General features: G+C 36.1%; 1 protein-coding gene across 2 annotated transcripts; it reads right to left on the bottom strand.

Moving 5' to 3' along the window:
- Positions 1-1355: 1355 nt before the first annotated feature.
- LOC138708058 (zinc finger protein 665-like) lies at positions 1356-25419 on the bottom strand. Of its 2 annotated transcripts, XM_069838185.1 has the most exons (10): positions 25156-25419; positions 19927-20004; positions 19741-19811; positions 18237-18338; positions 16189-16373; positions 14111-14213; positions 12103-12238; positions 9412-9564; positions 8095-8172; positions 1356-3159 (listed from the first exon to the last, which is right to left on the bottom strand). In XM_069838185.1, the coding sequence occupies exons 6-10, from the start codon at positions 14116-14118 to the stop codon at positions 1462-1464; spliced, it is 2073 nt and encodes a 690-aa protein (XP_069694286.1). In that variant the 5' UTR covers positions 14119-14213; positions 16189-16373; positions 18237-18338; positions 19741-19811; positions 19927-20004; positions 25156-25419; the 3' UTR covers positions 1356-1461. The 2 variants fall into 2 exon arrangements, with proteins under 2 accessions (XP_069694286.1, XP_069694285.1); XM_069838184.1 differs by lacking the exon at positions 16189-16373.
- Between the last annotated feature and the right edge of the window lie 507 nt (positions 25420-25926).

Here is a 25926-nt window from a genome sequence, read left to right as displayed (position 1 = left end):
TACACAATGATGTATTGAAATTTAGTTGTTTTCTTGACTTTAAATAGTAATAAATAATATGTTTAGATGTACTGTGGAGGTTCTTCCTCGCTGCATTGCATTTAAATTTACAGAATAAAGTACAAAAGTATGGATGCTAATAGCGTTGACCCGTTATGAATTCTGTCTAAAAAATTGTGAAGATATGTCGTCCATAGATTTTCAGTTTGACAATGGTCCTTACCATTGTGATGTCCTTTGGTTAATCCAAGGAAAAATTACCTCCAGGTTCTTTGAATTGCGTGAACAGAGTCAAGTTGGAAGTTTGCTTTGCCTGGTAATATATCCAGGGTACGAATATTTGCGGCGTAAATTATTTCTATATTTGGCAGTAAGCACATATGTGAGAAATTTTCCTCACTTATGAAACTCACAAAACCAAGGCTAATACCAAGACTATCAGAAGATAATAAGCGTGCTATGCTACGTCATGCTGCAGGAAACATAATTTCACCGGACATAAGAAGGTCGGTGTCAGCAAAAACAAGAAAAAACACTTCTGTACTAGACGAGAAGTCAGGAATTTAAATTTGTTTCTAGAAATGTGCTGTTCATATAATAAGTACATTATTAAGTGTGTAACAGTTACATAGCATTTAATTACGTAGGCCTCATTTTCTAAAACCTCTAAGATAAAAAATATACTATGTTTATTATTTGTTGCAATCGTATTATTTCATTTTTCCGTATGCACGATGTCCTGTAATTTCTTTCACTTTTGTATTGGTAAGTTTAAAACAGGAAAACAGTGTTTTTATATTAGTTGGATTATTAGATAATTATATAAAAATTAATTATATTTTAGCTATTATCTGAAACTATGTAAGTTAAGGAGAAGCTATAAAATTTAATTATATTCTAGCTACTCTCTGAAACTATATAAGTTAAGGAGAAGCTATGTTTATTATTTACTGTAGCCTACTATTTTATCATTCTTTGCATTTATTAGAGAGGTACACTCTACAAAACATGTTCTGATTTGTTATGGTCTTGTATGAATGTAACAGATCTGTTATTTAAAAACAGTTTAATTCATCTTGCAGTGAAAGGCCAATAGACTTCACTTTGCTCACCTCTACTTATTCTCTGCTGCTGCCTGAGAATAGATTCATTGCAACCAGTGAGCGCTTGATCGCACACAGAACGTCTACTTGCTCTTGACCTTGATATCACTGGCATATAACAAAAATTTGTGGAGTGAACACAGGTTCTTCCCAGTTTTAAAAATGGCAGCTTCCACCCTCACTTTCCAATGCTAAGTTAGTGATCTAGGTAGGTTTGAAATCTGTGGTGAGGACTGAAGTGATTCTCTGACATCAATGGTGATAAAATATTACTTTATTGGTAAGACGACATTTTGCTACATCTATTTTGTACTCTAATTTTATTTGAAGGTGGAATTTTTTCTTGTTGTTAGGTGTTTCAGTATGAATTAACTTTGGAAAGAGGCAGTCCTTCACCGCCATGGCGTTTTCTGATGTGGCGTTTTAAGCTGCTCCGGTATTTGAACGGCTGTGAACACGTGGCACAGATGTGGGGTTTTTCCCCAGAGTGGACAGCCAAATGTGCAGTGAGGTTTCCTTTGTCACTGAAAGCCTTGAGGCATGTCTCACATCGGTAGGGCTTTTCCCCGCTGTGTGTTCTGCGGTGCACAACCAAATTGCCAAGTGTGGTGAACTGTTTGCCACACACTGGGCACTGGTGTGGACGGTCACCTGTGTGCATGCGCATGTGGTTGATGAATGTGCTGCGACATTTGAACGCCTTTCCACATACACTGCAGTGGTGGGGCTTGTCCTGTGAGTGTAAAGCTTGGTGTGATGTAAGGCTCGACTTAAACTTGAAGGCTTTACCGCACACAGCACACTGATGGCGTCGGTCATCCGAGTGTGATGCTGAGTGCGTTACCAGATTCGATTTGCTGCTGAATGCCTTGCCACACACAGCACATAGAAATGGACTACGCTGCGTGTGCAGTGCCTTGTGGTTGCACAGGTTGGACATGTACTTGAAGCCCTTCCCACATGTTGGGCAATGAAATGGCCGATCCTCTGAGTGCACAGCCACATGCTTCACCAAGTTGGACTTGCAGCTGAATGCCTTGCCGCATTGTGTGCAGGCGTGTGGTCCATTCTCGACGTGCAGTGCTTTGTGATTGCATAAATTGGACATGTATTTGAAACCCTTGCCACACACAGAGCACTGGAATGGCCGCTCCTCAGAGTGTATGGCCACGTGCTTGACCAGGTTCGACTTGGTGCCAAATGACTTGTTGCACACAGTACAGGCATGGGGTCCGTTCTCGACGTGAAGTGCCTTGTGATTACACAAGTTGGACTTGTGTTTGAATGCCTTGCCACACACAGGACACTGAAACGGCCTCTCCTCGGAGTGGGAAGCGACGTGACTGGTAAACTTGGATTTGCAGCCAAATGACTTGCCACACACGTTGCAGAGGTGCGGCCTACTGTCAGCATGTAGTGCCTTGTGGTTACACAGGTTGGATTTGTGCTTGAACGCCTTGCCACACACAGCACACTGGTGAGGTCTGTCTTCCGAATGCGTGGCCAAGTGACTTGTGTACTTGGACTTGCCTCTAAACGATTTGCCGCACTGTGTGCATAGAAATGGTTTCTCGTCAGCATGCAGCACACCGTGTTCGAGCAGGTTTGACTTGTACTTGAATGCCTTGCCACACACTGTGCACAGGTGTGCACGGTCCTTGGTGTGCAGGGCCTGGTGCACTGTCAAGTTGTACTTGGTCTTGAATGCCTTCCCACACTGTGTGCAGTGATGCTGTCGAGCTTCGTGCAGTGTGCGGTGTGTGGTCAATGACACCTCGTCCTGGAAACACTGGCCACACTCGGTGCACTGGTGAGGCATGTCTCCTAGGTGTGAGGCAATGTGGGTCAGGAGCTCGGCTCTGCTGCCGAACTGCCTGTCACATACATTGCACCGCACATGCAGTGCTGCATGTTGCAATAGGTTGGACTTGTACTTGAATGCCTTGCCGCACAATGCACACAGGTGTGGGCGGTCCTCATGGCCTGCTGTCCCCCGATCATCATTGGCACCTTCAGTCTTGCACCCATCTTCATCTTCTGGCTCACTGCTAGCAGGCTGTAAATTCATAAAATGAAAATAAAGTAAGTACATTTTCGATTCTGTTTAATATGTCAATGAATTTAACATTTTCAACAGTTTGAAAGGCATGTTGATCCGACAAGTTAATAAGTAGATAAGAAATAAATATCAAAGATCCTTCACTAACTGTCTATTCTCTAAACCCAATGCATAATACAAAGTTTACATTAGGTTACATAAAACATATCTACGACTAGTGCTTTCGCTATTAAAACAGCATCTTCAGGTCTCACTTGCGTGTTATTGAGCTTTATACATAAAGACATAGATGGAAAAGCAACAGTGAACTTAATAAGATACATGACGTGAGAGAATTACATATTAAAATGACAATGCTAAGAAGGTAAAGTAAACAATATTTGGCTTGAAACCAATCGAATATTTGTAATAATTTAAACCACTGAAAGGTCTAAAAAGATCATAAAAAATATGTCTAGAAATAAAATTCTGCGAAACATATGTGCAGCTTATAAAATGAGACAATAACAGTTAAGAAAAAACAAATTAAAATATTATCTGCATCAGTCATCACGACGTGTGATATGGCAGTGCGTAGTAAAATCTGCAAAAATCAATTAAAAAAAGTTTTAATGAAGGAATTTGCGTGGATAAGAAAGAAATCATGTAACGATAAACCACTTACCAGATGTTTGAAGTAGTAGGAGGCGGAAAATGTAATGTCTTTTTATAATAATGCGTCATACAAGTTACTTAATTTTTTCAAAAAAGAAAATGTAAAGGTCACCTTTAGAACAGGTAATAAACTTAATAATGTTATTCCTAATAATATTTGTAACTTTGATAAATACACTGGTGGTGGAGTATACATGCTGCATTGTAGGAATTGTCCAAAAAAGTATGTTGGCCAAACTAAAAGAAACTTTAGGACTAGATATTCAGAACATAAGGTAGACTTCCGTCACAAACGTAATAAATCCAAATTTGCATCCCATTTGATTGAGAACAATCACGAACTCCAAAGAATATCCGACGCTTTACAGATTTTAAAACCCATCAGTAACGGAACCATTAATTTAGTTGCAGAAGAATTTTATATAGCTAAATTGCTTAATAATAATATTTCATTAATTAATGAACAATTACCCAGTTCCAATAACCCTTTATTTAAATTAGCCAATTGAAACTCTTCTCCTTGCAGCGTGTGCCCCCTCCACTTGCGTCATGACGTGATCCCTTTATACTGTATGTCATTGCACCAGTCACCACCACATAATCGGCCAGGCAACATCACCGCCTCCTACTACTTCAAACATCTCGTAAGTGGTTTATCGTTACATGATTTCTTTCTTATCCACGTAGATTCCTTCGTTAAAACTTTTTTTATTTTAATGATTTTTGCAGATTTCACTACGAGCTGCCATATCACACGTCGTGATGACTGATGCAGATAATATTTTAATTTGTTATTTTCTTAACTGTTATTGTCTCATTTTATAAGCTGCACATATGTTTCACAGAATTTTATTTCTAGACATATTTTTTATGATCTTTTTAGACCTTTCAGTGGTTTAAATTATTACAAATATTCGATTGCTTCAAGCCAAATATTGTTTACTTTGCCTTCTTAGCATTGTCATTTCAATATGTAATTCTCTCACGTCATGTATCTTATTAAGTTCGCTGTTGCTTTTCCATCTATGTCTTTATGTATAAAGCTCAATAACATGCAAGTCAGACCTGAAGATGCTATTTTAATAGCGAAAGCGCTAGTCGTAGATATGTTTTATGTAACCTAATGTAAACTTTGTATCATGCATTGGGTTTAGAGAATAGACAGTTATTGAAGGATCTTTGATATTTATTTCTTATTTTCGACAGTTTTAAGTATGGTGGAGTCACAAACAGCTATCCGATTTAATATACAGAAAATATTAACGAATTTACATAAACAGTACATACTATCTTTATTAGCTCAGATATTAGAGCTTCCAGATTTGATTTAGGAAGAACAGGAAATTTTAACAAAACTAAAGATGTGAACTTCCCACGGATTTAGTAGCATGTAATTGATTGTTAATTGTTTAAGGTGTAAGGTCATTACCATTCTTAATTCTATTTTGGACATTTAACATTATAGAATACATTTAAAGAACCTTATGTTAAGCCTACATATCGTTGGTTTACAAGCAAAACACATTAAATCAAAAATATTACTTATGAGAAAAGGTATTTTTCTTCTGACAAAAGTGAATCTTCAAAATATTATTATTTTTAGTAAGTTATTTCTGTTTAAGTGTATTTCGTTTTATAATTCTAAGTTTATACTCACACATTATGTATATTATATACACCTTTTTCTTAGAAGTAATATTTTTGACTTAATGTGTTATGCTTGTAAACCAACAATGTATATTTACAGTACAAATGTAATAAAACCCTTCATCATGAAGCACTGCTGACATGACTCGTATTTAACAGATGATTTGGCAGCCTGAATTAATAATTCGTAGTATTTTTACTCTCCAAGATAAATTCTCTGAATGACTGTTTGAAGTTGAGATATACTTGTAGTTCAGTCTTTATAAAGTCAAGTGTTGAATCCAGGGGAGTACTGGGGGGCAATTTCATAGAGTTCCCCTTCTCCTGGCTCTGATTATTGCATTCCTACCAAAATTGAATGATGTGTCTAATCAAATTCGATTTTTAAATTTTCCACTTGATTTAATTAGAAAAAAAAAACAGTGTGGCAATTCTGATGCAGCCACGTCATTTAAAAAATGCCACAACAATCACCATGCTGTGTGTTATAATTTGTAAGACCAAGTGCCAAATTTCACTCAAGAAAAGCATATAACACACTAACTCATGGTGATGTCATTACTACAATTTATCGAAATACCAGTAAGAGAGAAGCAGTGTGGGCTCATTTTTGTTCATTTAAATACGTATTGGATATAGAAAAACCTCAACATAAAAAATTATTGTAAAGAGTAACTTAAAATACAACATTTTAAATCAATATCGATGGCTAAGAAGTGATACCTCGTATCTTTAAATTCGCAAGTGAATAAAGAAACTGTTTTAAAAACTGATTTTTCTCAAAATAAACGAACTTATCATACAGTATAAGCTTCTGCTTTGCAAGATCTTCTACTATACTCTAATGTAGTTATTCTGAATAATAATATAGTTAATCTAAATGACCATTTTTGTAGATACAAGGTATCACTTCTTAGCCATCGATATGAATGAACTCTGAAATAAATAGTTGCCGCAATAAATGTTTGTACAATTGCTCTTCAAAATTTTTAACCATTCCTGGAGAATCGATTCGCCTCCCCCCCCTCCCCCGAAGCAAAGTGGCTGGATTCAACAGGATCAAATCCACGGAATATTTCTATTTTCTTACATCTGACCACTTAAAACCTTCAATAAAGAGAACACTCTTTCAACACAGGCATTAGAGCTTGGTGTAATGAACAGAATACCAAATACCTTTGCAATATTTGGAACTTTTGTTACATTCCAACATGCCAACTTCAGTCAAGCCACTAGTTCTAGTTTTTTTTTAAAGCAATTTGTTTAAATAGTGCGAACACACAGGACATTATGAAAATAATTCTCTGCATATAGGCCTAATAGACTCCATGTTGAAAATAATTATATTCAGGAGAAAAATGTAGATAACCCTCAAATTACGGAAGATGTCTTTAAGATAAAAAACATAAGAATGCAGGAAGGAAAAACGTAAGATCTGGCAATCCCACAAACTATTGAGTGTATGTTATATATTGTTATTGAGCATAATTATGGTATGAATGAGGGCTGTGAAGAAATTAGTAATATCCAGGGCTAGGACCGAATTTTGATGAAGTGATATACTTTTGTTGATGTGTTGATATCACAGGAAATTCTCATGTGTATATAAACTATGTACATTGTCCTGGAGGTCATAGAAACCTGAAATTTTTGGTCGTTTTCTGTTACTTTAGATATCTGGGCAAGTTACCTGAAGATGAGATCGCGGATGCAAGCAGTGATCGGAGTGGGGGGACCGGCTGACAGAAACAGTGAAAATGTTCCCTGGAACCTATTGTATTATCATTCATCTGGCATATCCATTACTCTCAATAAGGGAATCACTTCTAGTGATCTAAAGTTACAACAGAAATTTACAACAGCTGTGTCATATTTTAATAAATATGAAGTCAAGATATTTCCAGCTTTCACAGTAGCTACATTTCAACAAATTCTATTTCTCAACACAATGCAAACACCAAGGTATCTTTTATCAAATACAATTAAAACTCCTCAATGATATATTAATACTCTACAAATAATTGATTAAATGGCGATCTTACTCGTGTTAATTATGTAAGCATATGCGGCTTACAGCTGTTTCGGTGCTGCTTGACACCTTCCTCAGGGCCCTCTGTGTCTCAGCGTCATCTCAACAGATGTATTGTGTCCTCTGGTTATTGCTTTAATGTGTTCTTTGTATCGAGTTTGGAATGATCTGCCTGTCTGTCCAATGTAGAAACTGTCGCAACTTTTGCCTATGAGTTTGTCCTGTGTGGTTGTACTTATTTGTTTGTGTTTGTGTGTTGAGGATGATGTCAAGCAGCACCGAAACAGCTGTAAGCCGCACATGCTTACATAATTAACACGTCTAAGATCGCCATTTAATCAATTATTTATATTCAAGTGTGAAACGTAGTGTACGAAAGATTCAAAATGGATACTCTACAAGGTTCTTAAAAGATTGCAGAGAAATTACACCATCTAATTGCATTGCTGAAGGTGTCTGCATTATGGTATAAGAAATTCAGATCCTAATAGATATAATAATTTTCTGGTCTGTATGAAATTATCACTTATAAGTTACAAAATGTTTTTCTTTAGAATTTCATTGCCAACCAAAATTTGTTATAGAAAACAAATGATACTTACATTGTCATGATTTGCATTTCCAGTAGTTGTGGACTCTGTATCATCATCGCCAGATGAAGGTTCCTCCTTCAAAACAACCTGAAAGCAAAAATTTGCAATACAGTTTCACTGGTTAAGTACTGGTACTCATCTAATTACGGATATATTCTACTTGTGCTATTTACTGCATAACAGTACAAACAATGCATGGTTGCCTTCTTTTTTTTTAGTTTTAGCCATTCATTTTTTCTTTGTATGTTTTATTTCGAATATCAATTCGAAGTAATTAGAGCTTGAATGGCAATGCTGAAGCATTTAACATACCTGGGGTCTTTTCAGACCACACGCCATATTTTATTATTAATATCTACATACATTACATTCCGAAATGTTCCAGTAACCTAGATATGCTATCCTTGGTTATTTTAGTTTCCTTTACAATTAAAATTATTATTTCATAATCACATATTAATTATTTTTTCATGTTTATTGCTTGGGTTCGTGGATAGCCCCAGCTATAGAACATGTCTTTATTTTCTAGTTAGAATTATTTTGCAGTGATAGTGTTTTGTTGTAAGCAAAGTGAACATGTACTCTGAAACAAATACAGCATGAACTAGTATGTAGTCTATGGGTAAAATGTTGTGGTTCAAGAGTAATTATTTGTATTTGTAAAATTAGCTTCTTGTTCTTTCTACTCCAGCAGATGATGAGACTAAATTAATTAATTAATTGTTTAAACATAATAATTAACACTTGATGCAATAACAAATGCCTTTTTGTGTTATATTTCAAGGAAAGTCAATGTGTTCTCTTACAATTGAAAAAAAAAACAACACAGATACTGAATAAATAGTCTGCCATTAAACTAATTTAATTTCGAAGTTCCGAAGATGACCGAAAATAGGTCGAAACATGTTAACAAGGTACGTTAATATTTAACACAAGAAAGTTCTTATCATACATATTCCGAAGTGATACAGTGTTAAAAGTTGTGTAATCAATATGTATAATTTAATTAATTGATTAATTCATTCATTGTTTAAACATAGTGAGTAACTCTAGATGCACTAACTTCCAATTTTCTTATACTGTATATAAAAATGGATTAAACTAAAAACTATCTTAATTATTAACAACAAATACTCTTGGAGTAAAAAAGACCCCAGATAAGTAGCATGAAATTCCATAGCAGCTAAGCTGCGAGGGTTAACATTAAGCACTAAATGGACGCACACATTCTGTTGTTATAGTGATATTTAATATTTACAAAGGATAAGAATACTCAACAAGCACTACTGTTTAATTAACCTAAGTATGAAAGGACACAGGACACACCTGCACAGGTGGGTGTTGGGCTTGCTGGTGAGTCAGGTGTTGACGCAGGGTTGTGTTGGCCTTTTCACACTGCAGCTTGAACTCATATGCTGTGTTGACCTGGCGAATGCATTCTTTACACACTTGTGATGGCAACCCATCGCCTGCAAACACCTAAATAAGAATACAAAATTTTGTGGTATGATGTATTTCATATTTAACAGAAAACGTGCTTTATCAGAAAGGACTTCTCTCTGTTCCTTAACGAGACTATCATATAACTAGAGCCCGGAATTTTAGGTGCTAAAAGTTAATATTGTTCCTCGCTATAGTTTATAACTATAAAAGCCATGCCCCCACTTCTTTGAGATGTCATTCAGTATTTTCCCTTTGGTACCGCTAAAGATCTCTAATTCTCTTAACCCCACTTACAAATTAGCGCACGATTTACAAGATCCATTGCTCAGTTCTTCTGACTCTGTTGTCTATTATTACATATCAGACTCTTGTGAACTGAGCTTAAAACTCTCCTGACGGGCACCAGTTCTATTCATCTACACTCAGTGTCATTCTTAACTTTTAGCACCTAAAATTCCTGGCTCTGCATATAACATATTCGAGTATAATATTAGAAATATTTTTATGCTCGACCATGCCGAAATATAGTAATTATACACCTGGTAGCAGCCCTTTAATGGACCTCATTAAAGTACACCTATTCATTAAAGTTCATGTGTTCCACCAATCAGAAAACACCATTGTAGCAATATGAAAGCACAAGTTTCGATTGTTTTCGGATATGCAATCGAAAGACAACTAGCGAAACGTCACGGAGGCTGGATATCCAATACTGTCGCAGAAGGTTATGTTCTGTCACTATAATAATTAGTGTTAATTGTAAATAATATTCAAATAAATTCAATTTGTCATCTCTTTTTTCAATGTCTAAATCAATTTCAATGTTATATCAAGATTAATGTTCATTTTACTCTCTAGATTATATCAAGGTCAATGACATTTGTTCCTCAGAAAAAATCTGCGCACATCTCACAATTTACGAGATATTGCACAAGGTCAGTTCCGCTCCCCAGTCAGATAAGAATAACATGAATACTTATGAACAATTTCAAGTTAGAAATATGGTCGAGCATAAAACGTCGTATGAAACTTGCCTATAATGGTAATTAAGACGCTAGTATGAAAATTATGAAACTCTCTTGCGCTCGTTTCATAAACATACTCGCGTCTTAATTACTACCATTATAGGCTCGTTGCATAATGTACTATTAAATCACATCTGTATATTTTTTTTCAATATCAGTTCCTTCCAGTTAAAATAGATTCTCACTATGTACATTTATATACGAGGCCTGTCTAAAAAGTATCCGACCTTCAGCCAGAAAAAATATTTCAAATACCTGACAGGGTTGGGACCCTAATCCCCTTCAAAGTAGGCCCCTTGTGCTTGCACACACTTAGCCCACCGATCCTTCCACTACCGGAAACACCTCTGGATGTCTTCTTTTGGAATGGTGTTCAGCTCCGTCGTCGCGTTCCGCATTATCTCTTCTCTACTCTCAAAACGGGATCCTTTCAGTGGTGTCTTCAATTTTGGAAACAACCAGAAGTCGCAAGGAGCCAGGTCTGGAGAGTAGGGAGGTTGGCGAACGGTTGTAATTCCATGTTTGGCCAAGAAAGTGTGGATCAATTGGGATGAATGTGCGGGGACGTTGTCGTGATGCATGTGCCAGTTGTTCGCCGTCCACATGTCTGGTCTTTTGCGCCAAACTGCATCACGGAGTCGCTGGAGAACATCGTGATAGTACTCCTTTGTCACCGTTTGTCCTTCCGGTGCGTATTCGTGATGCACAATTCCACGGACATCAAGAAAACAGTCAGCATCACCTTGATTTTGCTTCGCACCTGCCGCGCTTTCTTCGGCCTTGGAGACTCGGGATGCTTCCATTGCGATGACTGTCTTTTTGTTTCTGGGTCGTACCCGTACACCCATGACTCATCTCCAGTTATCACGGTGTTCAGAAACCCAGGATCAATGTTGGCGGTGTCCAGAAGGTCCTGTGCAACGTCACGACGGAGGTCGTTTTGTTCCGGGGACAACAACTTTGGCACGAATTTCGCAGCCACTCGGTTCATGTTCAAATCATCACGCAAAATTGCATGTGCAGAATCTTTACTCACTCCAACCTCTTCGGCAATCTCCCGCACGGTCAAACGACGATCTGCCATCACCAAATTTCGCACCCTCTCAACAACAGCTGCACTCCGAGCAGTTTGGGGCCTGCCACAACGCTGCTCACTCTCCGCTGATGTGCGGCCATCTTTGAATCGGTTGAACCACTCCTTAATTTGTGTTACACTCATCGCATCTTCCCCAAACACCTGCTGAATCTTACGAATTGTTTGACTTTGAGGATCATCAAGCTTTTGACAAAATTTGATGGAGTATCTTTGCTCAATTCGTTCAGTCATCTTGCGAGAAAACTAAATCCGACAAACACTTAGAACAGCACCTTACTTGGCGACCACCAGCCAGTGACTGGCACATGCGAATGCGGTGAAAAAATTCAAGCATGTGCATTACGGTTCCTCCTTCCACCGTGCACAGTGGCACCACCTTAGAATCACTACTTTGCGCGGGAAAATGTAAGGTCGGATACTTTTTAGACAGGCCTCGTATGTGTACATATTTACCTCAATTGAAGGAGATATGCTATGGATCTTTTCTTGCACTTTTTCTGCACTATTAAAGAGAGGCAGAAGAAATCTATCATCACATAAACACAATCTGCAAATTTTGCTGAAGTTCAATGTTGTAGATCTACACATCCTGCAACAAATTAACATCATTACTGTTACATTCTCCAAATTGGTGTCATTCTAACCGTTCTTATAATAAACATAAGCAATATATTTCATTAGTGAAGTCGCTGATCTACTGCAGTGCAGCAAAAGTTCTGCACTGTGGCTCACATAGCACGTGCAAATGTTTCTTCTGGTGTATCAGATTTAATGAACATCGCACTCAAATCCACAATGCACAAACAAGCGTGAACATTGTGCGTGCACTCTAAAATTGATGGATACAACAGCCTTGTGTGCACACTCTGTGCATGCACTCCAGTTTAGTTTCTGCTACCGGAGAAAAAATATTTCGTGTGTACCTTTTGTTCACTGAAGTACGTATATTAATGCAACTACTGGGTGTTCGTGACGTCACTGTTGTGAGTCAGCGATTTGAAGCGAGTTTCAGCTTTTATGTCAGAGAAGTTGCCTATATTCAAGGCGTTCAATCTGAATTTGAGAACGTGTAAGGTATAACTTCAACGTCATAGCAACAGATGGCGGTCTCTATGGTCTGTGTGCTACCATAACTTCTTTCGAACTGTGTTTTGCGCGTGCAAGTCGTACGCAGGGTATTTGTTATCATCGGTTGTGTATAGCAACATTCCACAACACAAATCAAATGCTCCGTGTCCATGTTGACCATCAAAGTTAATGTCAATGAATACGTAAGTAATCATCTTGTCTCTCTCCCCATATCCCGACAGTAAGAAAAAAGCTCACTTCAGTAGACTATGTATTTCTAAACAGTTCACATTCCTGCCACTACCGGCATTACCATGCGTATCGGTACGTACTCTTCAGAATGAACGCCGTACTTGCTAGGCAACTTCTCTGCCACATAGGTAATTCGCCTTTGAGGAAGTGTAGGATGATTGAATTCTCTAGGCTCATTGAATAGCCACATGACGGCATACAGCAAGCCATGACACACTTTGAACTGAACACCCAGTAATTGTAAATGGAGTGGACAAATGAAAATATTATTCATTTTATAAGACAACTGAAGTTCGGCCTATAATATGTGACTTCACTCATGCAAGTTACAAAATCGAAATAAGAAACACGATGCAAATCAAGAGTTAGCTGTAGTGCTTGACTGCAATACCACAAAAGTACTGAGAAAATGAAAAATAATTCTACCACAAAAAAATTAAATCATCAGAAACTTCGGGTGCTGGAGCTTCTGATGTACTGTACAGTGTGATAAGTCATCCCCTCTTTTGAATGATTGTAACTTCTTCATTTGTAAACCAATTCTGTTGAAACTAGTGAAATAATCCTGTAGGTTTTCAGAGGAAATTGCTCATGTTGTATGTAACAAAAAGTGTAATATCATATTGGTGAAAAATTCAAAGTTTCTTTTTTTTTCTTAAACGTTTAAGACCCTCTTATTCGGTAACTATTAAGAGTAGGATTGTGATTTTTGTCCACATTGATAATAAATCTAATTACTTACTTACTTCCTTATGACTTTTAAGGGACAAAAATACGTTGATAAAAGTAACTTCTTTGCATTAGATAGTGTATTAATAAGCATTTCTTTTAATAATAGTGGGTACTTGACTGTTCGTCATTCACCAATGGCAGACTCGCAGCACTTGCTGAGTAAGAATGCTGGGTGGTCGAAATGTGGTATGTTACCAGCCTCTTATCTTATTCTGTAGCCGGCTCCGCTGATTAAGATTATCAATTAAGTGTCACTCAGTTATACAGGAAAAATAATTTAAGGGTTTTATTTAATTTTTTGACATGTGATTTTTCTATTGTTGTCCTACATATGGATTTTGTCTACTGTACGTGGTGGTGTTTCATTTTCATTAGTGCTCTTGGATCAAATCATAGAATAAGTACTTACTCGGTCATGATGTTGGTTTACTGCTTACACAAGTCTAGCATATCATCACCAGCTGTTTTTTATTTCCCACGTAGTAGAATGCCATTTATGAAAAATCATACATCTGTAGCAAGAAGAAACATGAAATCAGAATTAAATATGAAATAGTGTTGTAAGATAAGAGTTCTCTTTAGCAATTTCGAATCAGACAAAATTCCTACAGCTAAGTGTCATGTTATCCAAGTATTTTGAGAGCAAAGAAAAGCAATAAATAAAATGTTATCAAAATATGTTGAAATGCATCAGTGTTACAGAATAAATTATGACGATTTAAGTAACAGAACAATGTAATTCCAAAACGTGACATATATTAAAAATATACAGTGCGTTCATAGCTTGGCCGGACTGTTCCATGGCGGCCTTGGACTGGATGAAGATTGGCGTGCCTGCTGCCAGAGTAGCGCTGTAGCTACTGTTGACGTGGTAGTTGGATCTGTTGTGAGGGAAAGTTTTATTTTATTTTTATTTTAGTAGGTTATTTTACGACGCTTTATCAACATCTTAGGTTATTTAGTGTCTGAATGAGATGAAGGTGATAATGCCGGTGAAATGAGTCCGGGGTCCAGCACCGAAAGTTACCCAGCATTTGCTCATATTGGGTTGAGGGAAACCCCGGAAAAAACCTCAACCAGGTAACTTGCCCCGACCGGGAATCGAACCCAGGCCACCTGGTTTCGCGGCCAGACGCGCTAACCGTTACTCCACAGGTGTGGACTGTGAGGGAAAGACGTCTGTGCGCGTGTTGTGAGTAAAATTGTGTTGTCTCGTGGTGATAAAGTGTCTATTAATAATGGTTGAGTACACTTTAGAACAACATATTTTTCTCTATGATACTTATGTGAAATACTCTTCTGCAAGAAGGTGTCGAAGAGAATTTGAACATCGGTTTGCAGGTGTTCGAATTCCTAGCAGGTCAACTATTCATGACCTTGTCAATAAAGTCAGATATACAGGATCTTTTTTGAACAAGAAACGTGCTCAACAACGCCGTGTACTGACAGAAGAGAAGCTTGATGAAGTAAGGGCCCGGTTAGAGCACTCACCCCGCAAATCACTGCGATGTTCAGCACAAGAGGTTAACATTTTCAAGACGTCAGCTTTTGTGGCAACGAAACTTCTAAAACTTAAGCTGTACAGGGTAACTGTAGTTCATGCTTTACAACCACAAAATCCTGTAAGTAGGGTTAATTATTGCAATTGGTTTGTGCAGTCCGTTCATAATGGCGAAGTGGACCCACTTTTAATGTTCTTCACCGATGAAGTGTGGTTTCATCTTCATAGTCACGTTTCTACTCAGAACAATAGATACTGGACTACCGAAAATCCCCATATTATTCATGAAGTTCCTCACCATACTGCAAAGGTTGGGGTTTGCTGCGCAGTGAGTGCGAGTAGAATTATCAGTCCCATTTTTTCGACACAACAGTTGATTCACACGTTTATTTAACTTCAATTTTAAATAATTTTTTTCCGCAACTAACAAGAAATGAACAATTGAGTGGCTGTTTCAGCAGGATTCAGCTACAGCGCAAACCACTGCGAATTCTATGCATGAGTTGCGAAATGTGTTTGGTGACAGAATAATTAGTCGAGGATTGTGACCACCTCATTCCCCTGACCTATCTCCATGCGATTTTTGTTTATGGGGAACGTTAAAGAATAAAGTGTATGCATCAAATCTGCACACATTACAAGAATTGAAGGACAACATCACGAGAGAAATACAGCAGTCAACATGAACTTTTGCGAGTGAACCAGAATTGTTTTCGGAGATATAGGTAATGTGTTCGAGTTGAAGGTCATCACTTTCAACATCTGTTGTGATGCAGGTAAGCCTAATGTTAGTAGAGTAGTTAGTGTTCCGTACCCATGACTTGCTGATCGTTTATGTGTAACTCTGGTGGCAGGTGCGCCAATCTTCACCCAGTCCAAGGCCACCACAGAACGGTCCGGCCGAGCTATGAACGCACTGTACGAACGTCAAATGTTACAATAAGAGAGTTGATGAGTGATAAAAGTGTGAGAAATTTCTGACTTACAGGCAAGGAATTTGACACTATCTGAATCTCATCAGTTGTTGTCAACAATGTTTTACTTGTTTTATTTTTGTTGAGAAATTCCCAAAGAATTATTAAAGAGTTCATGTCGAAACCTCTCCTCAAACTGAGCACACAGATCTCCACAGCAAGCAGACAAACAAACATTTAGCTGCCATCCATTCTAACTGTAAGAATGTGAAAATTTACTTGGAAAGTTACACTAAGAAAGAACGACGCATACATGGAGACAGTAAGCTAACCGAGTAACCATCTGAAGTGAACACCTATGCTGTCACTGGTTGCAGGCTTGTACAACCACCAACTTTACCATCACCATTATTATATATTTTTAATTTAATCGAGATTTAATTGTTACGTCTCCCAAAAGTATTTCAATTAATTCTTTCTGAGCAATAATTCACTTAACAGCGACACAACATTCGTTTCCATTCAGTCTGGTGAGATGTGTTAATTACTCTGCCACCCATCTGATGATCGGAATTCTCACTTGTTTCTCTTGCACGTGCATCTAACATAGTTTTTTCGAAATTAAATTTAATCAGCAGACATTTTATTGTGGAAGATGATGAGGATGAGCCATGCTTTACCACAAATTCATATGATGCAGAATCAGAAACATACACTTCCTTATAATGTACAATCTCAATTTTGTAAATATTACTTGCAGAGGGTCAATGGATTCTGCAATAAAATTGTAATGTAATTTTTTGTACCTGTGCAGTTACAAGAACGTGCAGAGAAAATGAAAATCATAGTCCATATTTACTAACAATATTACATTTTCTTTCAACTTGAAAATTCTTAGAATGCAATAGTAATATCTTTACTCTTCATTTAGATAGGCCTAAGGAGAATTTAACCTCTGATTGAGGTTATGGCTCATATGTACATATATTATCAGGTAGTATGTCTCAGTTGACGATATGTATCAGGGGAAGAACAATTATTTGTATACATCTGAAGTCTGACTAGTGTAATATGTAGCTAGTAGGCGATGTATGCAATGGAGGGGGAAAGGGACTGGCCACCCTACCCCATTATCTCCTGACTTAGTTGCCTCATAAGTAGTGCCTTCTTGGTATACTTGTGAGATTCAGACCTGTCTTCGGACAGTTGACTAAACATGGAGAATTTTTAGCAAAATTCATTTTAGGTGGAGATCAATATCAAGCATATAATACCCATATAATTTACAATGAAAAAATATCTACCGTGCTATTTAATCTACATAAATATCGGAAATCAGATTCCAATATTTCCTATATGACCCACATGATTAATCTGAGAATAAAACATAAAACTTCTTGTTTTCTTTCATGTTACATCCTGATAGTTTTGCACAATATATATATGTTTTGCAAGCATATGAAAGTAAAATGAAAGTCACAGGTCATAAGAAATCTGACATTATGACTCTCATAGACTCTAAGCATATACGTAAAGCATAAAACTACTTTTACATTTCAGTGTTCAATGATAAAAATGGTCAAACTGAGTAATATAAATGTTAGAAAAGTGATTTTATTTTTATTATTTATCAATTATACTTTGCATAAGTTTGATAACTTATCTCTAAATACTTCTATTCGAATAAAATGAAAGAATTAAGATATTCGCTTTTTATTCCTGTAACCAACACAAATAAACAAAAATATCAACAATGACATTAACAAAATTAATAATATTTAAATCAATAATTTTTACAATTATTTGGCACTGTTATTAATACAGAATGTACTTCTAGGTGCTAAAAATAGGTTTAAGAATTTATAACGTCCAATTTAGGACTTTTAGAAGTTTATATAACATTAACAATTAATAATTTTAATTTCAGTAACTACTCCATTTTAGATGGAATTTATGTACAAAGAACTGGTGCTGACAATGAATGCTGCTGAACTGAAGACTCAAATTCTAACAGTGAAAGAGACTGATTGCTTGTTGGTCAGTTTCATTTCGCATAACGGGGGTGCACTGACGTGAAAACTAATTTGTAAGCTCTCACCTAACCTGAACAACCTACCTACCTTTGCTAGGATGGATTTTTCCAAACAAACTTCGTTTCCAGGAAATTAGGCAAAATCTTCTTCCCTCTACTTCTCAGACAAAACTTGCAAGACCAGTGTTTTCTGTAAGAGAATTTTTTTTTTACATTGTAAATAGCATTCTTGTAGTTTTTTGAGCATTTTTGCACTTTTAGTAGCGGTATTTTTATTTCAACATATATGTAAAATGCTAAGCAGGTGCTTTTAGGCACAAACATAGTTTCAGGCATTTATGGGTCTTTATGATTCATTTAGGCATTTTAGATCCTATAAAATGTTAATAGAGGGATCCTGTGTACATGAAACATAGAGATATCTTAATAACATACGTCTAGGACATAACATACAAAACAGGTACAGAACTATAAATTGGTTCCCTAGTTATTATATTGTTAATATAATATTGACATCAAAATATGAAATAAATTTAGTTTCCATATTATCGAAAAATGACACAACTCAAACTTATTCCAATTAAACCCTTACTGTACCTCCCATATTTGCTGATGATATGTGTTGTTAGCAAAAGAGAGATGATACTAAGCGATCTGCTACTGGAGCTAAATGACAGCTGTGAGCAAAAAGGGATGAAAATAAATGCAACCAAGACGAAGACCATGGTCATAGGAGGAAAAGTAAAGAAGGTAAAATTGCAAATTCTAAATGAGGCAGTAGAGCAAGTGGACAGCTTCAAATACTTGAAGTGTACTATAAGCAGTAACATGAGCTGCTGCCAGGAAGTGAAAAGGAGGACCTCTGGAAAAAGAACTTAGGAAGAGATTAGTGAAGTGCTTTGTGTGGAGTATAGCATTACTTGGGGCAGAAACATTACATTACGACGATGTAAAGAAAAGCGACTAGAAGCACTTGAAATGTGGATATGAAGAAGAATGGAGCATGTGAAATGGGCAAACAGAATAGGAAACTAAGCTGTGTTGGAAAAAGTGGGTGAAGAAAGAATAATGCTGAAAATGATCAGGCAAGGAAAAAGGAATTGGCTGGGTCACTGGCTGTGAAGAAACTGCATACTGAAGAATGCATTGGAAGGAATTGAGTGGGAGAAGCATTCAGGGCAGAAGAAGATATCAAATAATATACGACATTAAGATATATGGATCACATGTGGAACTAAGTGAAAGGCAGAAAATAGGAAAGACTGGAGAATGCTGTGTTTGCAGTGGAAGACCTGCTCTTGGGCAGAACACTATGCATGAATGTACCTTCCGTGAAAAAAAGATACTTGAAGAAATATAGCATAAAAGTAAGTTACTTTCTTAATGTCAATAAAATATATTTCTTATGATAACAGTATTTTCTTGATTTTTAAAATGAGCATAATATTGCTTTTATTTCTACGCTTTCAGTTTTTTTGCTCTCCTGAAAATCATGTTTTTTTTAGTTATGTCACTTTTCTATGTCATGTGCAATATTATATGTGATTATAAAAGAAAGCAAATCTGATTTAAAGTAATCCATTAAAACTTACCAGCACATCTCTAAAGTAATACAAGATGGAGGTGATATAACTGTGCAGATTGAAGAAGGCAGTAGAATACACTAGAAATAAAAAAATATATATATATACATTTTGTTAATTAAGTCCATGGTCAATTAGAAAATGAGGCTGAAAGTCTACAGTACATAGTTTGGCAACAGTGCACTGCTGGCTCACCTACAAATACACACACGAACTCAGGTCTGAATAGCAGCATTCCGTCCCTCAGTCACTGCAGCAGGGTTGCTAGACTTCCTAATGGCAGGAAATAAACAATACGTGTTAAGATCTTCATTTACATATATTTGAGATATTATAATTCCATTAGACTTTGCTTCAATTGCCGAAACACATTAGCATCGAGATGACATGAATAAAGATAGCATAGTGCACATAACTGACTACTTGTGTTGCAGTAGTAGTTCAATATGAAACTGCCCACACCACCAATGCGGGAAGGGGGGCTGGGCTTTTAGTGGTCACGTCGTTTGGTCCCTGAGTAATGTTATACAAGAAACTTTTACATCTTATAATGTAGGGCGACCAGAAATTTCACCGAAAGGAGTGTATGTATGTATGTATGTATGTATGTATGTATGTATGTATGTATGTATGTATGTATGTATGTATGTATGTATGTATATATATATATATATATATATATATATATATATATATATATATGAGTACAGTTGTGCATGCACAAAACATTGTACTGTATGAAAATAAGGGGAAATTTTGGTAATTGCTACTATTATACTATTACAGGCTATAAGCATTGGCATTTAATTTCCTTATTAATAAAATTATATAAAATAAAACACAATCCAACTGCTAGCAAAAGCCACAAGCAAAGATTTGCGTTTCATTACGTACCTCACAACAGCCTCTTTCAACTGATAAGTAAACTCTACAATAGAGCTTTGTATTCACATTTTTTCTTCTGAGGGCTGTTAACATATTATCTCTTCGTCTTTTCGTAACTTCTAGCGACGTGATTTATTGTGGAATAATAAAATAACTCGTAGGCGCGTTATGTTTTTATTACCGCTATTCACTATTATCTGTGCATTTCGAACTGGCGGCTTAAGGTCAAGCAATAGGGCTGCATTTTCCAAGTGTGCTTACCCCAATCCTGGATCATTCTTCTCAACTGAAGTCAGTTGGGACAGCCGAAATTACCAGTGCTTCAGCTCACAGTTTTTTGTTCAGTGACTCGTGCGTGGTTTGTACTTTTGTACGTGACCTTGATCTGCCAGTTATAAATGCACAGGTAATAGTGACACCGTGAAATTCGCAATGGTCGGTATTGTTGCATCAAGCACGTGAGAATTAACCGAATGACTCAGCATTTAAACAAATTTATGATTTGATTATGTTTAACTTTTAACTACAGTACATGTCTTGTATCCGGAGTTCTAAAATTACAAGAAATCCAATTAGGAAATACGTTAAATGTTAAATGAAAATAAAAATAAGGGGAAGAGTACAATTGCAGATGTTCTGAAGAGAAAAGAGTATAGAGTATATGAATCTCTAAAAGAGTATGTCTGGTCACCCTCTATAGTCAAGTATATTTTTCCGCAATATTATACTGGGTGAACAATATAGGGCAGAACAGGTTTCACGGGCGGCCGGCTATGCGCGGAGCTGGGAAACTCAAGGCCGCGCGAGGCCGTGAAAACTGTTCTGCTCTATACTGTTCACCCAGTATTTACGTCTGAAAAGTAATATAGGCTATTCTGCATTATCAATTCTACATTAAAACTACAGTACATTGAAACACATGTGCATGAAAGTAACTGACTTTTTTTACTCTGATATTCAAATTACAAATAAAATTGCGCGTAATAACGTCTTACATATGATTTATTTAAAGTTCAAATTAGTACAAAACGTCCATCACGATTGAGCCTATAGCCTACACACTCTTGTATGCCAACATAAAATTGAGGAAATTAATATTGTAAAATACGTACTTAAAAATTCTCTCGTAAAAATATCTATACGAAATTGAATTAAGGTTTAAATTTACTTACCGGTATAAATGCAATTTGAAATTTCTAATGTATATTGATTTTCATATTGATAATCAATATAGATTTTGAAAGCGATGACGTAACAATGGAAAGTTATCGTAACGACCATTTTATAAGTAATCGCATTTGGATGTTCCGATTATTCTCGAATACTCATTCGAAGTGTACCGGTACATTAACTTTGGGTTGCTATTTCTACTAATCACTTCGGTTTTTTAAGTGTGCTTTGAATGATGTGATTGTGCATTCTTCAATATTTTTATTACATTGTACTTTACGTGCGAGTGAATTAAATATAGATTGCTTGGTAGAGGACTTGTTTGAAAGAATGCAACCAGTAAAAGGCGGTTCAACACTAAAAACTGAAGTAAGTGTAAAGACTCTATTAGTCCATTATCTCGTATGTTTGCTAAAATTGTTATAATTAGGTAGTGGCTATCTGTAAAAAAAAAAAAGGATAAAAATGGTGATGCAAAATACGTTGTTATTCTGAATAATTTCGTATTTTACTCGCGTTTGATATATTATGGGCCTAATTTGTTGGTAATTTCATAGGAATGGTATACTAAATTCCAGCTGCTGTGGATATGCGTATAAACGGGTGGATATGGGACAACACATTGTAACTTATGCCATTTTATTTTACTTTGTTATTTAACGACAAGATTATTTAGTGTCAATGGGATTACACAATCAGATAATCAGCTCAAGCAGGAATCGAACCCGCACCAAAGCAGAACTTCGAATCGGCGGCAAGCGCCTTAGCCGACTGAGCTACACCGGTGGCCAACTGATGTCATAATAATATACTAGTAGAAATAGGAATAAAAATTTTTTTTGTTCATATTATAAGATAATGGTAAGCGAAAATAGCGCACTGGAAGTTCTGGTGATTTTGAAAGTGAAAATCGTCGAATTTATAGTGGACTTTTGGAGATGAATTTAAGGAACTATACTTAAGTCAGCCATGATAGTACAGTCATAGAAGACGAGTATTTTCCGTGGACCAAAAATACCGGTACTATACAAATTAAGTAAAATCACAAGAGACTACCGTGCACTAGTTTCTCTTAAAGGTACCTGTAATTATTATATACTATTTTTTCAATCACTTACAAATTACAGTTCCATTTGACTTAGCCCAGATTCGATCCAATTTCAGTTTTATGTTCTACCTAACAAAGTAATATATTAAGCTATATCTCAACCTAATTCGGGATGTAACTTTGTGTTTATTGGAGGACTACCGCCCCTAACACTTCCGCTTTTACCCTATCGCTCCCAATCCATCAATGGCGCATAATAAAAATAAAAAGAACAGCATTAAAACCAACTGAATATACAAAGACAACATGTAGGGATTTCCAATGAGGTTAAGTTATCGGAAAAACGACAAAGGTAGGCCTCTCCTACCAAATTGTCGAAATTTGCGTACTTTACGTGTATATATATATATATATATATATATATATATATATATATATATACATACATACACATACATACATACATACATACATACATACATACATATGCCTTAATTATTAATAATATTTTGAAAATTAATTTAAAGTGATTTTTTTTTCTTTAGCACAGATGGTAACATCTTATGCATTATGTCGTTTAGATGTGCTCGGAGGTTTGTCTTTGTACCCAGTACACCGCTTCTAAGAAATTACCAATTTCAATTTGTTTAATGATTGTCCACTTACGGCCCCACATTTTATACTCGCGGATGGGGGCCCTGAAATGTATGCTATGCCACTGGAGATAAGATTATTTTATGTGCCATAAATATATGATACGAGTCTCCCAGCTGTATTTCCCATCCAAACTGGGACGTCATTTCAGGTTTTGCTTGAGGGAAAGATTTTTTTCAGACAAGGTCTTACACCTTATAGGGTATATTGCGTGGTGTACTCCCTTTCATTCCTCCGAAATAAACTATTTTCCATACCGTAAAGTGGGGTAAATTGACCACTAAACAGAATGACAATGATGATTTGAGACATGACAATTTCTTATGATTGGCTGTGTGGGTAAAGTTGTAAATATCAGTCTATCTGAAATTTCAAATTTCATTTGCCCAAATTCTATTGCAGCCGGAGCCTAAATATTCCCTTTCCCACAGGTGACACCATGTAGCAAAATTGTAATTTTAGATATTTAGAAATTAATGGAGAAACACTACCTGTAAAGTCCACTAATTATACATAATACGGCACATTTTATTGCACCTGTGCGTGTCTCTATAAAGGTTAAAGTAGCAATTCATATTGTCTCCAAAATCTTTCAGCACTGTGTCCTAACATCTGTAAAGTAATAATATCACGAATTCCGAGAGATATGCATTTGGTTGCACATATAGTCTACTCTAAATAATAGTTGAAAAAATATTGTTATTTTCGGTATAGGTCTATGACTACAGTCTTAACGAATTAATTTTATGCGCTGAAAATATTAACAATAAATACAGTGGATTAAAACACCAGATTTTCTAGTATAGGCTATTCCTGATGGGAAAAGGCCACCAAACAATTTCCTAAATTAAAACCAATAAATCTTTTATTTCTTAAGAGTTTATAGAAGTGGAATATTTTAATATTAATTATTCAGTTCTCACATTTTATGTTTAATAGTACTACTCAATTATTTTTTTAAATTTAAACTCAGGGGTAGGGACAAGCACCCTACCCTGCACCCCCTCCCACAAATGACGCCTCTACATCGAAAGAAAGTTATGTTAAGAATTTGTTATCACCACCAAAAATTCCTTGCCTTCAGCCCTGGCTAAAACCAGAGGATTTTGAATGAAATGGGAACAGGCCTCTACTACGAGAACGACAGTTCCAGTGTAGGTTATATACTCGTATTTAATACTATAAGTAAAGTGTGCAAATGTGTTGTCCCATTTAACGACATTAACAATCCTGAAAAATCATAACTTTAACACATGACTTCCCTTTATTTTATATTTTATCGTGAGAAATCATGCTATCAAGAGTTTGTGCACAAATTTTGTTTCCCAGTACTATTGTAGGCCTGTTTACTAAAATATTATATGAGGTGATTTCATTGCACCTAGATTTGAAGCAGCATTAGTTACATTATAAAAGTCACACTGATAAATGATTCTGCTATCGTATTATACCTAAAACATCTGCGAATAACAATCACTAAATGTGTCAAATTAATTACATTTAAATTTGAGGTTAGGATTCGATGTCAGTACTTCAAACAAAATATTCCGTGTCACAATTTAGTTACTAAAATACATCAATTTAAAATTAAACGATAAACACAAATTATAAAATCAACAATCACAAGAATATGTCCACAATAAGTTTGAATTTTGTAAATATTATACCTGATACATCCTGAATGGTGTAAAGATCGAAAAAAAATTGTAGCTTATTGAGGACCGCAGGCATTATTTCAATTCTCTGCCTTCATTTTTTCTTATCCTTTTACATATATTTATTTACTTATTTTCGTTCACTATTTGACTTCAAGCTACAAGAAATACAGTTTCTGTAAGAGCCCAACTTTACAAACTGTCAACCTACGTAATATCGCCATCTGACCAGTCAAATTGACTCTCGCACGCTCTCACTTTCATTTAATGGCATTGCTCTCTGGCCATCCAGCCAGAATCAGAACCTACAGTCTCTGCCAATAATAATAATAATAATAATAATAATAATAATAATAATAATAATAATAACCTTGTCCGCAACAGTCAATAGAAGCCAAGGCATATACTAGCCGACTGCTAGCCTCAAGTCCACATATCTTAGAAGAGGTGAACGATCATCCAACTATACTGAATTCCAGATAAGAAAAATATTGAGGTAAACAAAAACAGTTTTACCACCTCCCACACCATCGTACCAAATCATACGTGTTGATGTAGCCTACATATATGTACACGCTAGAAATTAGTTCAGAATTTCTTCTATTGAGCACTGCTATGCTTGAATCTAAATATTTCTCCGTATAGTTAGGTAACTAAAACAAATAGATTATAACACACATTTACGGAAGCGACTTACATCATTCTCTTCGTCGTAGAAAATAGTGATAGATCTTAAATAAAAAATGAATAATTGTGGAGGATGCAAACAGAACCGGTCATTTC

The sequence above is a fragment of the Periplaneta americana genome, chromosome 10 (genome assembly GCF_040183065.1).
Source record: "Periplaneta americana isolate PAMFEO1 chromosome 10, P.americana_PAMFEO1_priV1, whole genome shotgun sequence".
Lineage (NCBI taxonomy): Eukaryota > Metazoa > Arthropoda > Insecta > Blattodea > Blattidae > Periplaneta > Periplaneta americana.
The sequence above is the reverse complement of the archived record's forward strand: the minus strand, read 5'-3'. Positions and strand labels throughout refer to the sequence as shown.

Bases quoted from the DNA above. Each gene is read 5' to 3' on its own strand.
- LOC138708058 (XM_069838185.1), bottom strand. The intron at 9,565-12,102 runs GTAAATATGTAC...ATTCTTATTTAG, and splicing joins GCATATCTCCTTCAATTGAG to GTGTTTGCAGGCGATGGGTT. The intron at 3,160-8,094 runs GTAAGTATCATT...ATGAATTTACAG, and splicing joins GAAATGCAAATCATGACAAT to CCTGCTAGCAGTGAGCCAGA.